At 53.5% G+C, this 16,628-nt stretch overlaps 1 protein-coding gene across 2 annotated transcripts in view; it reads right to left on the bottom strand.

Annotated features, from left to right (window-relative positions):
- Positions 1-16,628, bottom strand: part of Ngef (neuronal guanine nucleotide exchange factor) — a 103,214-nt gene that overhangs the window by 59,077 nt on the left and 27,509 nt on the right. For both annotated transcript variants that reach the window (XM_013519899.1, XM_005395362.2), the window contains exons 2-3: positions 10,954-11,296; positions 7,059-7,155 (exon numbers count right to left, since the gene is read on the bottom strand). In XM_013519899.1, coding sequence (XP_013375353.1) covers positions 7,059-7,155; positions 10,954-11,221 — 365 coding nt within the window. In that variant the 5' untranslated portion in view covers positions 11,222-11,296. The remainder of the gene's footprint in view (positions 1-7,058; positions 7,156-10,953; positions 11,297-16,628) is intronic.

Genomic DNA, 16,628 nt, shown 5'->3' with positions numbered 1-16,628 from the left:
AGCGAGACAAGGTCAGTGAACTGAAGATGGAATTGCGAGAAGGTAAATTCGCCCTTCTGTGTATGACCTCATTATCCTGGTTATTTTGTCTTTATTCTAATTGTAATTCTGAGGGGGTGGGGATCCAACCCAAGGCCTCCTGTGTGCTGGAGCACTGTACATGGAGCTACAGCCCAGTCTACATTAGTGTCACTATTATTATTACTACTACCTTCAATGGCACAGCAGTGAGCCTTCTTTGCGGGCAGGTGGCCCCTTCGCCCCTGCATTCCTGAAGAGTTCCTGAGCCTCTTTATCACCTCTGGCTTCAGGCCACTCAGCGCAGGGACTGGTCGAGCTCACAGCCACCTCAAGAGGAGCCACACCGGGCCGGGTGTGGTGGCTCACGCCTGTAATCCCAGCACTCGGGAGGCTGAGGCGGGAGGATCACTGTGAGTTTGAGGCCCGCCTGGGCTACAAAGTGAGCTCAAGGCCAGCCTGAACTGCGTAGTGAAACCCTGTCTCAAAGGCAAAAAAAAGAAGAGCCACACCGGAGGCAGCCACCCACCCTTCAGCCTGTGTCTGCAAGGCCTTGTGTGCACATATGTGCCTGTGTACATGTGTGTATGTACATGTGTAGGTGTGTGTCCGTGCACGTGTGTGTATGCATGTGTGAGTGCGCGTGTGTGTATGTGCCCCTTCAACTCCCACAAGGGGAAAGAGTGTAGAACTGCTGAAAGTCAGATATAGCTGTCAAAGGATATGAAGTTAGCTGCATAGACTGTGAGACAGAACTCGCAATTATACTTATTCTGACTGTTAAAAGTAGAAACAATTTCGAGAGAGAAAACCCAAATGCGCCTTCAGTCTGCACACCCTTCTGAGACTCTGCGACCCACATTCACAGCGCCCGGACCTGGGGGGGGACCTCGGGGAGCAGCCGACCGAGCCCTGGCAGGCCCAGGGTGACTGGAGGAGGTCGGGGCCTGCGGGTGCCCGCTCGCCGCCTCTGCCCGGGCGTCCGCACACACGCGCTCATTCGCCCGTCCACCGTCACCTGCAAGGCCAGGGCCTGCCGGTCAGACACTGGCCGGGTGCTCAGGAGCCGGAGGAACCTGGTGCAGCTGCATCTCAAGGACCCTAAATATAGAGACCCTCCCGGTCCCCATCGCGGCCCAGAAAGTTGATATTTGTGATCCCGTGGAAAGTTACTGGAGCCCTAAGGAGTTAGTTACGATCTACCACTACCAGTGGGACGGATGGCAAGAATAAAACACTAAGGCACCCTTAGAGCTGGGGGGAGCCAAAGGGGCCCTAAGTGCAGCGAGGGTGCCGGCTAACCAGAACAAAGCCCCGGCCCCAAGGCCAGGTTCTCCTCATTCATGGAGGGGAGTGGCTCAGGGATGAACACCTGTGAGTGGCGGGAAGTACCTGAGTGCCGTGAGCTGGGCTAGGCGGGAGGCCTGAAATCACCTCTGCAACATGCAGAGAGAAGGACGTGCAGAAGGAGTGATCTGCATGACACAGCTGAGGTAGTATGTGATGTTTTGGGGTCGGTGCTTCAGCTCTGATGTGTGATCTTTTGCGCCCAGGAAGTCACAGCCTCTGTCCCAAGGCTCGATCCCAGCTGACAGTGTGGAGCACGGCTCCCCCTCCCACCCGGCTCACATGTGTTCTGTTTGGGAGCTGTGGGCGGGAGGAGCGTGGGGAAACACGGCCCTGTCACTTGCTTCAAGGACTACACATCAGGCCCTGGCTGGACCGATGTGCACTGCTTAAGGCCAGTCGAAGGGATGAGGAAAGGTCCCAGCCAGCTCTGCACACATCAGTGCAGGGAAACAGGGTCAGGCTCAGCCACAACAGAGATAATTGCTCTTTCAAGGAGAGTCGTCAGGTGTCCCCCAGCTAAAGTCACCCTGTGCCTGGCCACTGCGGTCAGCAGGAGGAGCCATGACCCTGCCAACCTCCCAGAAAAAGACACATGGCCTCAGGGGCTAGGGCAGGGCCAATTCAGTCAATCTATGAATTTGTTTTTAAATAAACCGCAGAGGGCGGGGGATAGAGCTCTATGGCAAATTTCAAACCTACACTCAGGTAGACAGAAAAATATGCTGAACTCTCCAAATATTCACCCGCCAGCCCCAGCCGCTCCTTAGTCCCTCCTCTGTCTCTGCTCCCGGCCACTGCCTCCCCAGCCTGGAATATTCTGAAGCAACTGCCTGACACCATTATCAATTCACCCAAAATATATCCGACTGTATCTCTCCAAGAGGCAAAGAGTTAGACCCAGCTAAAAATAACTACACTATCGGAAACGTGACCAAAGGATTTCACAGTAATTTCTTAACATCATCAAATGGCAGCTCTGGGTTCAAACTTCCCAGATGGTCTTTACATTTTCCTCCCACATGTGTGTTTATTGGACGCAGGATTCAAATAAGATCTACGCATTGCAATTCATACTGTTATTGTTTAATTGTTTCCTCCCTCTCCTGCGTCTCTCTCTCTTTTTTTTTTTAGACAGTCTTGCTATCTAGCTCAGACTGGCCTTGAACTCTCAGTGATCCTCCTGCCTCAGCCTCCTGAGTGCTGGGATTACAGGTGTGCGCCACCACCCCGACTGCAGTGTGCTTGTTGAAAACCTGGGGCCGCGTCTGTTTGGATTTTGCTGATTGCATCTGCATGGGGTTGTTGAACCCACTGCTCTCCCTCCCACGCTTCCTGTAAGTTGGTAATTCAACTAAGAGACAGGCCTCGAGTCAAGCTGCATTGCCTCAGATCCTCCGCTGCCCCCAAAAGACAGTGCAGGACCTAACCCAAGCAACTCCCTTGAATAAAAGAGAAAGCTCCAACTAACGCTGACCTACAGAGGCCCCTCCTGTGAGACTTCCATAGAAGCAGCGTGAGTTAGCACAGAGGAACACCCAAAACTGCCCCCGGGGTAACTGTACGCGCCACAGGGACATTTCCATGGAAACGCAGCGTCTGGTGTGGAAATGGTCCTCGCGGAGCGCCAGTATTCAAAGACTCACAAGTCTTTGGGGGCAATGAGGGAACGGAGAGGGACCCATGGATAACGTCCCAGTGCTTGATGACCAGGAAAGTGTGGCTTTCCCTGCAAGCATCCCGGAGAAGAGGAAGGACATACTTTAGGAAGACTGATCATTGTTCAGTTAAAAAAAAAATTTTTAAAAATAACAAAATAAAGTAAGAAGATAATTGTTCAGTTGATGTGGAAGATTTGCCCATGTGAAAATTTATTATGCAGCTGAGTGGGTTTTTGTTTCATTTGCTTTTTAAGTACTGGAGATCTAGGGATTGGTGGTGGAGTTTTTTTTTCTTCTTTGTATCAGGAATTGAACTCATGACCTCATGCTTGCCAGGCAGCTGCTGTGCCGCTGAGCTACATCCCCAGCAAGATTTAGGGATTGAACTCAGTCACACACTGCTAGGCAAGGATTCTCCTGCTGAGCTTCATCCCTAGTTCTAAGATAGCTTAGTTTGAAATACTAAATGTCAATTTATAAAAATACATATCAGGGGCTGGGGATTTAGCCCAGCAGCACAGCACCTGCCTGGCAAGCGCAAGGTTGTGAGTTTGATTCCTGGTACCAGAAGAAAAACAAACCAATAAAAACAAAAACAAAACACATACTAGAATTAAAAAACAAAATAAATTTGCTGCTTTTATGGCATGAAATGACATGGGGACTAGAACAATGACCTGTGATACTACACTGTATAAAGACACAGTTTAGCCAGGCATGGTGGCACACACCTGTAATCACAGCACTCGGGAGGCTGAGACAGGAGGATTGTTGCAAGTTCGAGATCAGCCTGTACTACAAAGCGAGCTCAAGGCCAGCCTGAACTGCGTAGTGAGACCCTGTCTCAGAAAGACAAAAAAATAAGTAAATAAACGACAGGGCTGCCCAGCTCTGATGATGGGAGTGGCCCCCTCCTGTTCTTATAGCTGATTGACTCACAGATAAACACATGACCCATGGATGGCCAGCCAGATTCCATGTTTTAGAAATTGTTTTTTTCTAAGGGAACGGAAAGGGAGCCCCTATTGGCTGTGAAGAGCCAAGCCAGAAGGTTGTAAGGTGATACAGCCTTTGGGTCACACAGGAAAGCTGACTAACAGAGCCAAGGGACTTCAGCGGAGATGGATGAACACCCTGGAAACTCCGCAAGGCGTGCTCAGTGTCGGCTGTAGGTCTTGGTGCAGGGACCCAGCACGAGAAGACAGGGATGGAGGTGTGGGTGTGAGCAGGGATTAAGTTGCTTTATGCAGGTAACAGATCTGGACCTCTGAATACTATGGTGCCCTCAAAGCCTGGACTAGGCAGGAGGAACAGGAAGAGAAGCGGTGTGCTCCCCAGACGTCTCTGCTCCAACATGGAAGCCTGGTTTACTGACTGGCATTTTTCCATTGTCCAAGAGAAACCTGGTTTTGGACCTGACCTGAAAAGCAGTCACTCAAAGCCCTCAGGACCTGACAGCCTATTTCAAGGTTCTGCCTAGAAAGCATCTGGCAGAGGTGCTTCCCGATGTACCTCGTCCTGGAATCCCGTTCAGAAAACTAACGGAGACAAAGGGCCTGTGGGCACCAAGGAGGACCCAGGTACCAGCCGCCCCTCTGTCCTCACCAAGCTGCAGGACAGAAGGAAGCACAGGCAGCCATCAGTGGGTGAGCTGGCCTGGGTTGAGTGTGACCTGGAAGAGGCTTCTGACCATTAATCCTGACATGTCAGCTTCACTAGATTAACAAACACCTAGCGGATTACGAAAGCCTGCTCATGTGTGTGTCTGGACCAGTCATGGAAGCACAGCCCTGGGTGTTGCATGTGGTATCGGCCCTTTACTCTCTGGCTGTGCCCTGGCTGCCGTGAGCTGAGCAGCTTTCCTCCTCCACACCCTGCCACACCACGGTCCTACCCATGGACCGAACCCCCTCAAACCATGAACCATGGACCAAGTGAAACTTCTCCTCCCTTAACCCGTGTGAGGTGCTGTGGTTCCTCGGTATCCCCAGGTCCTGTCCTTGTGCCTCCCCGGGTGACGTGGATTCCCAAGGGCCTGCCTTCCGCCCCCCTTCGCTACAGTGCTGGGCCATGGCTGCCGGGGATTGTCACTCTCACTGCTGCTGCTGTCCTTGCTGTGGCTTCCCTGTCCTCACAGCTAGGTGGTGTGACCTTTACAGCCTTGGTCTGGGCTCTGGGCCTTAAACCAGATCAGAAACAACAGGACACAGCTGCCCTCAGATAACATCCAATTATGTGAGTAGATCAGGTCTGCGGGTGTGCGTGGGTGTGCATGTGTGCACGTGTGTGGTCGTAAATACCATTGGGCCCAGGGAGCAGAGCGACCCCAGGAGGCCAAGGCCTGCCTGCCTGATCCTGGCCAGCACAGATGTGGGGACATTATCTCTCTGGAACCACCCAGGGATTCATAGATTGTGACACTTTGAGGATTTTCATTTAAAGAAATGATGAGGGCTGGGTATCGGGATTTTGCCACAATGATATTCATTATAGTGTGGTTTATGAAACAGCAAGAAGCTGAAATTTCCTTGAGTCAGTGATTGCTATTGCCTCTCTGATACTCAATTCCCCTTTTTCCTCACTGAGCCTGTTTATTACAGACACAAACAGACTTGGCTTTAGGGCTGGGGATGTAGCTGAGCAGCACAGCACCCGCCTGGCAAGTGTGAGGTCATGAGTTCGATTCCCAGTACCAAAAAAAAATGGCAATAGACTTAGCTTTATTTTTATGTGTGGCAACTGAACCCAAGGCCTTGCACATGCTGGGCAAGTGCTCTACCACTGAACTACATCCTTAGCCCCAGATCTGACTTTATTTTAATTAAATTAATTAATTTAATTTTTTTGTCTTTTTGAGACTGGGTCTCGCTATGCAGTTCAGATTGGCCTTGGACTCATTTTATAGCCCAAGCTGGTCTGGAATTCACAACGATCCTCCTGCCTCAGCCTCCTGAGTGCTAGGATTACAGGCATACGCCACCGTGCCTGGCTCCAGATTTGACTTTAAAAAACACATTTTCCCAGCTTGTCTTGCAGGTGGAAGTGGTCATGTGACCTGATTTTAACCAATGACATTAAGCAACAAAGGTTGTGTGGGCTTCAAGGAAGCTTCATAAAAGAAGAGAAGGCATGGCTGGCATGTACTCATTGCCCCTTGCCTTTCTCCTTCCTTCCACTTGAACTGTGCTTGTGATGGCCAGAGCTCTGGCAGTCATCTTGACAGGTGGTGGAATAGAAAGCTAAAGACAGGCAGGAGTTTCAAACTTCTTTTACACAGGGCCAAATAAACTTCTATTGTGTAAAGCTGAGCCATTTGGGTTTTTGTTAGAAGCTGCTAACTTCAGTCCCCAGTGATACAGTATCCAAACATCCAACAATAAGAGCATGATTATAAACCACCATCCGGTCATACTGCAGAGTATTTTACAACCTTTTGATAATTGTGTTCAAAAAGATCTAGTAATATGGAGAGGTGTTTGTGATGAACTAAGTAGGTCACAAGACAGAATGTATAATAAGATTTTTTTTAGAAAGAGAATGTGCATAAAATGTGTAGAAAAAAGACATGAAAACAATATATTAAATTTCTCTGGGTGGTGGAGACATGGTGATTTTTTCTTCAATTTCTCCCTTCCTCCCCACTTCTCTTCCTTCCTTTCTTTTTTTTTTTTGCCATATTGGGGATCGAACCCAGGGCTTTTGTTCACTCTGAGTGACATCCTCAGCTCAGAGTTTCTTTACTTTTTATTTTGAGACAGAGTCTGACTGAGTTGCTAAATTGCCCAGGCTGGACTTGAACTTGTGATCTTCCTGCCTCAGCCTCCCTGAGTGTTGAGGCGTGCACTGCCACACCTGACATTCTTCTATTTCTTGATGTATGTAATACCTACAATTTCCTGGTTTGGTGACAGAAGAGCAAGAATAGCTTTAAAAAAAAGATAAACACGACTCCTTGTCCCATGGAGACTTCCCGTACCGACCCCTCCACTTCTGTACTCGAGGGGCGGTTCTGGGCGGCTCACCCTCTCTTACCTCAGCTTCTGGACGCTTGTGCCAGTCTGTACTACTGCTCCGCACTGTGGGGCTCTGCTTCGGGGCTCATTTATGGATTTTCCACCGTCCTGTGAATCTGTGGCATATAACAAAGGGAGCAAGTCAGAAAATATGCACCTCCCGCTTCCCAGCCAATTCCCCTATACCAGGACAGCAGTGACCATTGCCAGGAGCGGGAAGGAAGTGGGGTGAGGGGGGTCGGATGCTGTCTGTGTGAAAACTGTAACCATGATACAGAACTTCATCTGTGTGTACACATGCGTAGGCCATGGGAAATAAAAACGCTGATTTGATCATACGAGGTATGATTGAAAATGCAAGGGCGGGGGATATAGTTCAGTGGTACAGGTGCCAGCCTGGCAAAGGCAAGGTCCTGAGTTCGATTCCTGCTACCGAAAAAAAAGAACAATTAAATGAAAATGTGGTGAATGCTTAAATTTAAAAGACACATCACCATGAATCCCCCCAGACACTTCTTGCTTCAGGCACTCTTATCCCCTTGTTCTCGCTGCTTCCTGCAGCAGTTCCGAAGTTCTCTTTCCTGCGTGTCCGCAGTTGCACTGTCGTGGCTGCCTCGATGTACTGAGTCGATTCAACTGTTTACCTTTCACGGTCATTTTGACTTTGGGGAAGAGCCAGATGCCCCTTGGTGCCAGACCTGGTGAAAAGGGCAGACGAGGGCCTACTGCAGCATGTTTACGAGCTGCCTTTGGTGTTATTTTGACTGGACAAAAGTTATTTGCAACTTGCCAGTCTTTTCAACAAATGTTGCCATGTCTGAGTCCTGGTCAATACTAAATAGTAAGTCAAGTCACCTTCCCCTACAACAGCGATGGCAAACCTTTTGGAGCTTTCAACGATACGAGCAGCCCGCTGGAGCATGCGTGCCACAGGTTCGCCCTGACTGCTCTAGAATGTCACTTCGCCCCTGGGTGGGATGAGCAGGCAATGGTTTAGACAAGAACAGGCGTGCTCAGCGTGCCCTGGCCATAGACAGGCAGTGGTCTGGAAAACGTGTCTTTTTTCCTCTCCCCTAAAGAATACCCGTTTAGCAGATGAAATGGAAAATGCCCTTCCCCACCTGATCCAAATCCCACGTCAGACCCCAGAGCCTGAGCCTTCCTTTCTCCCGAGGGAGTGGGTTGGAGAAGACTGACGGCCCCCTGCCCTATGTCTCCTGCGGAGTGGAACAGCATTTTCTCCCTGGGTTGGGTCAGGAGATCCCGAGGGCTTAACCCCTGGGAGGAGGAAGGAGGAGTCACTATGACAACAAAGTTCTGCCCCTGAGGAAGGGACTGGAGGGCAGGGCTGGCCGCACCTGAGGCTCCTTGGCTTTTGCCTTCTCGGCTCTGTCCTCACCTGGGGCAAAACCACAACCACCTTTTGTGAGCCTTGTGACCCCTGTGACCTGCAGCTTTCCGCCACCTCTCCTGCCGTAGGTCGGTCACAGGCTCATGTGACCGAGGAAGTGCCTTTTCTATTTTCTTCACTTAAAGTTAAATTTAGCTTTTTATTTCCCCCTGTGCAAGGGATGGAACCCGCGCTTCCCACATCCTGGCAAGCATCTACCACTGAGCTACATCCTCAACCCCTTTGATTTAAATTTTATGTAAAAACTGATTCTTGATTCCGTGATTGGAAAACTCCTAAGGATATTTGGAGCACTTTGCATATGTAAATCTTTCTTGACTGTACATTTCATGCGATCTAAATCCAGATCAAGTATTTCCAATGGAAATGTGCTGAGCCAGTTGGGTAGGTCTACAATATAAAATGCTCAACAGATTTCAGACTTTGTGTAAACAAAGGACATAAAATAGTTCACGGATAATTTTTAGGTTGGTACTCACACAATACAATGATAACATTTTGGCTGTCCTGGGTTATATAAATGGATTGTTAAGATTAATTCCACCCATTTCTTTGTACTTTTTTTTCCTTTCAGTTTTTTGAGCTAGGTTCTCACTATGTAGTTCAGGCTGGCCTTGAACTCACTATGTAGCCCAAGCTGGCCTCGAACTCGTAGTGATCCTTCTGCCTCAGCCTCCCGAGTGCTGGAATTACCCACTTGTAATTTTCTAATGTGCCCTTGGGGAAGCGAAGCGTGTGCAGCGTGCACGGCTTAGGATGCCTGGGGAAGTCTTTGAGGAAGCACCAGAAGGGTCTCATGCTTCACCTTTCCCGCCCGACACACAGCTTTCAGTAGAGGCACCATAATGAGACCATGGCTCCCCGAGGGCAGAGAGTCTGTGTGTGCGCGGTGTCCTCGTAACTCCCCACCTGCGTGTGGTCTCAGCCAGCTCAAGAGTAGAGAAGGAAAACACAGCACAGCCGCTCAGCCTTCTTGTGGGGCTCCCCTTAGCCTTGGACTCAGGGCTCTGTTAACCCTCACGGGAGATCAAAGTGACCACAGGTCCTGCTACCCCCCAGTGCACAGCCAGCGCCCCGCCTGCTCATCTGAGCTGGCCCTGGGCGCTGCTCTGACCAACACAGTGGGGGCAAGTGGCCATGAAGTCCTGAGTGTAAGCCTCCCCCGCCCGGAGGCCCCTACCTGGCTGGAGGCCAAGACACCGCACGGCAAGGCTGGCCCCCACCTTCCACCCGATGGCCACTGGCTGACCGTGGGGGTCAGACAAGCTGGCCGGACAGAGGAACCACCACCCAGCCCGGGACCAGCAGCGAGAACAGGTCTCATTGCCGAACGTCTCTGTGTTCTGAGGGAGCCTGAACTTGCGGTGAAGGTTGCACCACACAAGCCTTACTGACTACTTCCGGATGAGGTAAGGAGCCAGCGGTCGCCCCCTACACCACGGGTAGCACACGGTCTGGTGGCTGCTGCTGTCCCAGGAGCTGGGAAACTGTCTCGCCCTCTGCAACCCTAGCTGGCTGCCCACGCAGCCCTGTGGAAGCCACGGGGAAAGGGTCTGTAGCTCTGGTGTGCCCCGCTGCTAAGGTTTCTGAACTTTATTCTGATCAGCAAATACATGTAGGTGTGTGTAATTATGTTGTGGCATTATGGATTGAACATAGGACCTTCAGTATTCTAGGCAGGTGTTCTACCACGGAGATACATTCCCAGCCCCTTTACTTTATTTTATTCATTTTATTTTTAAAATTTCAGGACAAGGTCTTATTCAGCTGCCCAGGCTGGCCTTGAACTTGCAACCCTCCTGCCTCAGCTTCCTAAGTAGCTAGGGTAGTAGGCAGGCACCATGTCTGACTCCACAGACATATTCTGAGCTGATAACATGTGCTAGAAACTGGTCTAGGTGATTAAGGGGTCCTGGTGTGGAGATATCCCAAGATTTTAATGTTATTTAATTTCTTGCTTGCTTGCTTGCTTGCTTGCTTTTTTGTCTTTTTTAGACAGGGTATCACTATGCAGTTCAGGCAGGCCTTGAGCTCACTTTGTAGCCCAGGCTGGCCTTGAACTCACAATGATCCTCCTGCCTCAGCCTCCCAAATTCTGGGATTACAGGAGTATGCCACCACACCAGGCTAATGTCATTTATTTTCAAAACAGTTGAAGCTCTGACATTCACGGTGACAGAGAAAGGGCAGGTGAGAACTACACAGTCCCTCATGACACAAGGGTGGACAGCCCTGCACCCGACCCCATGTGTGTACGGCTGGGAGAGGTGGGCTGCATCTTTTTAACCAAAGCCCGTTTTACTGTATAACCTGAGAATACTAGCATCCAATCTGGGAAATTTGAACTCCTCTGAAAATGGCTTCAAACCGTTCTGCCCTGTGGGACCCGTCCCCGATCATTTTCAATAGCACTTATTCCCTTTCATGTAGCAGGAACCTTTCAGCCCTAATAACTCCACCTGCATGTGAAGGCACAGCTGTGCCAGCTGTGCCCGGGGCTGACCTGCCGGGCGGGTGGGGGTCCGTTCCGAGGCGCCTCTGGCCTTGGCTTGGCTTCTGTGTCTCACTGCGCGATTGAAGATGGAGTTCCTCTGGATCGGGATGTGGCGGCGGTGTTCTTCGTCTTGGATGTCCTGGTCGTCACAGGGAGTCTTCTCTTCTTCTGAGAGTGACTCAGGCCTGGCCGAGGCCAGCTCAGCGTCAATTTTCCATAAGCCACTCACTGATTTTCTCTGGGGCTTTGCCAAACCTTCAGATTCTTTGGTCTCCATGGAAATAGACCTAACGGTTTCTCAGCAGAAAGACGAGAGGGCAGTAACCTCCACGGGCTCCACCAGACTGGAGGGCTTGAGAACAGAAAGAGAACAATTTTCGGTTAAGCGTTATCGGGCTAAACACTCCATTCAGCATATGGAATTATACTCCCATTTGGGTTTGATGAAATTTGGGATAATCTGCATATCCGGCCAACCGCATCTTTGTCAATGAAAATTACAGCTTAACCACTGTAATTTGGGTGCATTCATGTATCATTTTATAATTGAGGCTTGTTTATACTATTCATAGGATGCACTTTGCGGGACGCATGGGAAGTGCTCTGCATAACTAACTCTGAAGTAAACAGTTCTTGAGTTCTAGAGAAAAAGAGTAGCAGAAGCAGCGAGAGAATTCAGGAAAGCAATGCATATGTAAAGACGCAGGAGGAGGAAGGGGGCAGCGACCGCTCTCAGGACAGCACATTCACAGGTGCACGTGCGCGAGCCCCACAAGACCCATCTCTTGCTGTCAGCCGGCGGCCATGTCTGATCGGACTGGGGGCCTCTTCGATAGAGCCATGGGTGACATTGGGGGACAGCAAAGCCCCCACCCCACGGCTGTCTTCTTGGGAGGGAGTCGCAGAATGGTTACTCCCTCTGGGGTGACTCCTGGCACACGACTCCGGTGGGGACACTTGTCACAGGAGAAAGGGGTGGCACGGGAACAGCCCAGGACTGTGTAGGCGAAACCATCTCATTCCCGCCGCGGACCTCCTTCCGGGGTGTGGGCTTGGAGCAGGCAGGCCCTTGGGGTGAGTTGTAAGCTGGGGGCAGTGCGCGAGAGAGAAGCCAGCCGGGGGTTCTGTGGCTCCCGTTCACCCAAGGGGATGGAACCTGGGGTCCCAGTGGCTCTGGAAGTGTCAGGGGTACAGAAGTGGCGCCAAAGGCCGTGTGTGTTGGAACACCGTGATTTCTGGGTGACAGCTGAAATTCTGCTGTGCTCAAGGGGGTCAGAGGCTTAGGAGCTCTGGAGAAGCAAGTCTTCTGAAAACGGGGAGAACCAAGGGCTGCTAGACAGCACCCTCCCTTCCCACTGTACCCCACTTCTTCCCAGCCCTTCTTCTTCCAGCCCAGCCCACCCAGCCTGGGGGCAGCAGGCGAGTAGGGGCATCGGGAGAGCAGAGTTCCCCATGCAGGGCGGAGGATGTCTTTTTCCATCCGAGGCAGGAATTAGGGACCTCTGGGCAGGGCTTGGAGGACCAGCTGCAGCTCTGGCTGCGCTCCTCACTGACCTTGCCCTGTGGAATCAGTCAGGCTCAGAGGAGTGGCCCTTGATTGGCAGGGAGAGGGTAAGGTAAGGAGGGGGCGCTGGTCGAGCGTGCGGGTGAGGACGCCGCTTCGGTTTCTGCGCAAGAGGGCTGTATGGTTTGGGACCGCGAAGTCCCATCCAGCTGCAGAGGGCTGTGCGGTGGCGAAGGGGTCACAGTGAGGTTGGACAGTGAATACCTCCTCCCTCCCCGGAGCATCCAGAAGGATCCAGCTTGTTATAAATGTGACAGCGCCAGGCGCGATCTTCCCTGACAGCAAGTCCGACCCGAGCCGACGTGGGACACGGCCGTGATAACTAAACCATTCCCCTGCCATGCAGGAGGACAGGGGGAACACATTGCAAGGGAGGCCCCGGGAGCCCCGGGCAGACCGGCGAGCGGCTCGGTGTCCGCTCTGAGGGCTGGGGTCACCCAGGGTGGCAGGTGAGCGCCCAGCAGGGCCGGGTCGGGATGAAGAACAGAGGGGCCTGGGCTCATGGCTTTGGGGAGAGCAGGAGCTCGGCTGGTGGTGGGCAGGGTGACGGGCAGCAGTGCCACTGGTCAGGGAGCTGAGAGTGAGGCCAGGATGGGGTTTGAGTGGGGTCAGTGGGAGCCGTCTTAGCACACCCCCGAGTTTTGACGAACATGTACAGCCTGTGGGAGACCACACTCGAGACGTAGGAAAGCTCCCCCACCCCAAGGAGCTCCCTTGTCCCCGCTGTCACCAGCCCCAAAGTATGGAGACTGGGTGGCCCCGGGTCTGTGCGCTTCCCTCCTGCTGCCCTCCTGCGGTCACGGAGGAGCGCGAGGTGGGAGGCGGGGTCTCGTGTGCTGTGCTGTGGTTGCGGGTCAGCCTCGTGTTGCATGGTGGTCACGCGCGTCCCAGGGGTCTGCACCCCCATCCACAATACCTGTAATCGTCCACAGCATCAGGCCGGCCAGGCCTCAGCTTCCTGTCTAGGGCACAGTAGTGGGGTTCCTGCTGTGGCTCCCGCTGACTGTCCTGTTGTGTGACCCGGGAGGCTGGGAGCCCCCAGAGAACGTACCCCGCATGGCAAGAGGTGGGGGGTCTTGAGCCATGGCAACCATTTCCTTTAAACGAGGAGGCTCTAAACCCTGATGAGACGTGTCAAATGCACACACACACAGTACTGTAACTTGTACGATTGTCTGAAAAACTTAACTCCACTTCCACTTCAATTACAGACTATTTCAGGCAGATGTGTTCATAGTGGGCATATTTTTATAATTGCTTTGATTCCCGTGTATCCGTTAACTGCTGGAAAACTTACCAGCCCCACACCCACCCGATCTTTTAATGTTTCTCTTAAATTCCTTGGCAGCTTTAAACTCCTTGTTTTTCTGAGCTGGAGATAAACTCAGGTGGGAGAGGAATGGGGGCAAATTTGTGACCAGAAGGGAGAAGGGAGCTTAGGGTGAAGCCATATTTGTATAGCACATCCACCCATCTATCCATCCACCCATGCATCCATCTACCTGCCCATCCACCTGCCCATCCATGCATCCACCTGCCCATCCATCCATCCATCCATCCATCCATCCACCCATCCATCCACTCAGCATCACCGAGCACTTGCTGAACTGTGACGTATGTCTTTGTTTTATGTCCTTCCACATTTCTTGCTCTTTAAGAGCAGGACTTGGGCCATTTGGTTCACCTCCACCCCTGATGCCAGGCACTCAACAGCACCCTGCAAACCTCTGTTGTTTACAGTGGGTGAATGAATGGATAGAAGACCTTAGTTAAGCCCAGCATCCCTGTGTGCAGTCCACATGCGACTTAATCTTGCTTTGCAGACTGGAAGCTGCAGCCCGAGAGTGTTCCACATGTGCCTGCCAGGGAATGGCGGGCCCAGGGTCACACCCATCTGTCTGACTCATCCGTGGGAGATGTGGTCCAAAGACACCCGTCCAGCCGCTGGCTGCAGACAGGCTGGTGAATCAGGGACAGGAGCGGCCTTCTCTTCAGGCCCTGGGTGATTAAGACGTGGCTTGGGTAGGAGCCAAGGGGGACACTCGGGGCTCCAGCTCAGGGTTGAGGATTGGGGGCTTCCTAGTGAGCCTGTGGCTTGGAGGCTGGGACACACAGGGTGAGGCCGTGGAGGGGCTGCAGTAGTGACCCCAAAGCCAGCTGCCCTCCCCCCCAGCACAGTGGGCGGGGAAGCAGGGCTCCCGGACTGCGCATTCCAGACTTCCAAAAGCACAGATGCCCGGGGCTCTTCCTGAAACCCGCTCTGACTCAGGAGCTCCGGGTGGAGCAGAAACTGCACTTCTGACAAGCTCTGGGAGGACCCAGCTTTGCCAGCCGTGGGCAGGTCACCAGGTGGGACACGTGGCCGGAGAGTGTAGCCCGAAAGCGCACAGGACAGCAAGCGTGGCTGGCCAGGCAGCAAAGGCTTGAAGCAGCCCGGGCAGCACGGGGGAGGGGCTTGTGGAGGGAACACCCACCCTCAGGGCCTCCCTGAGCAGAGGTGGGCGGCTCCCCGGCCCTCTCCCTCCCCCTGCAGCACTTCAAGGTCATTCCCAGCCCTTGAAGGTCGCTCAGCCTCCTGCGGGTGAAAGGCAGGGGTTGCCTTGGGCTGTAACAACAAAGCCCTTTTATTCCCTCCTGGATCAAATAGGGGAGGCGGAGCCGGTCGGGAGGGTTTTGGCAGAGGAGAAGCCCGTGAAGGATCTGGGGTGTGGAAACGCTGGCGAGGACCCTCTATGGGACCCTCGTGGGGGAGATGGCCCTGGCCCTGCGAGTCACAGACGGAAGTGGACTGGGCGACCTCAGGAGGGCAGAGCTGTCCCCGCCTGTCCCCGCAGGTGGCCACCAGTTCTGTGTTCTGGGCATAAACCAAGGGGGAGGTGAGAGACCCACAGGGAGAGAAGGATCCTGGCAATGGTGAGGGTGGAACTCAGGACTCGGGGAGCAAACAGGGGAGGGCAGGCGCTCGGGGTCCTTGCAGTGAGGCCCCGCTGGCTCCCCACAGCAGGAGCGACGCCCTGTCCCCCAGCTGGGGCCGCGTGGGGCTCGGGAGGCAGAGGGGAGGGTCCCGGAGCCGTGACTGGGGACGGGAGGTCTAGCCCCAGCCCCAGCCAGAGGGGCCCACCTGGTGCCCAAGGGGTGGGCGAGGCGCCCCTGGCTCCGCCTGAGGCTGGCGGCGCGGTTCCCTGGGAGCTGGGGCCAGGCTAGGCGGCCAGGGTGGCGGAGCTGTCCCCACCTGACTCCGGCTGGTCCCGGGAGGGAGCAGCGAGACGGAAACCTGGATTTCCTTAGGGCCGTGAGCCCGGAGCCTGGGAAGGGAGGCAGAGCCCGAGGTGAGAGACCACCTGTCGGGAAGCGGGCTTAGCACATCCCGCGGGACGGGGTCCCGCCTAGGGCGGCCGTCAGTGCAAGGTGACCTTGAGGGTTAAACATTAACCACACAGTAACTCACTGAGCACCGTCTCAGAGCAAGAATACTAGGGTTTACATCTCCGTGTCTCCCAGGAGCCTCAGGTGAGCACCGGCGGGGCTTCTGCAGGGCGACAGGACGAGCGCGGCGCAGAGCCGACTAGGGGCGAGGAGGCGGGGCCTGGCCGCTGTGGGCGGGGCCTGGCCGCTGTGGGCGGGGCCTGATCGCTGTGGGCGGGGCCTGCAGGGCTCCTCCCCCTCCGGGCTCCTCCCTTCGCTCTCCGCCGCCCCCAGGCCCAGTGCCCTGCTGTCCTGTCCGCAGCCAGGCGGCTCTGCGCTGGAAGGTGAGCCGAAAGAAACCTCTCCTGAAGTTGTGGGTGTCAGGTATTGTCCCAGCTGCGACGAAAGGACTGAGACGCCAATTTAACAATCATCTTTCCTTCCCTCTTTCTTTCTTCCTTTTTCCCTGCTTCCTACTTCCTTCCCTTCCTCCCTTCGGTTCTTCGGGAACCCAGGACGGAACCTAGGGCTTGGCGAAGGCTCGACCACTGAGCTACCCCCGGCCCCAGCCCCAGCTTCTAACCCGAACAGCCTGTCTGAGATGAGAACGCTGACATCCGGGGAGGTCCAGGAATCTTCTCAAGGTGCCCTCTCCCACCACCTTGCTGTCACTGTCACCCCGGCCGTCTGTGGCTTTTTTTTTTTTTTTTTTTTT

This window comes from Chinchilla lanigera, unplaced genomic scaffold (assembly GCF_000276665.1).
Source record: "Chinchilla lanigera isolate Chin_1 unplaced genomic scaffold, ChiLan1.0 scaffold00052, whole genome shotgun sequence".
Lineage (NCBI taxonomy): Eukaryota > Metazoa > Chordata > Mammalia > Rodentia > Chinchillidae > Chinchilla > Chinchilla lanigera.
The sequence above is the reverse complement of the archived record's forward strand: the minus strand, read 5'-3'. Positions and strand labels throughout refer to the sequence as shown.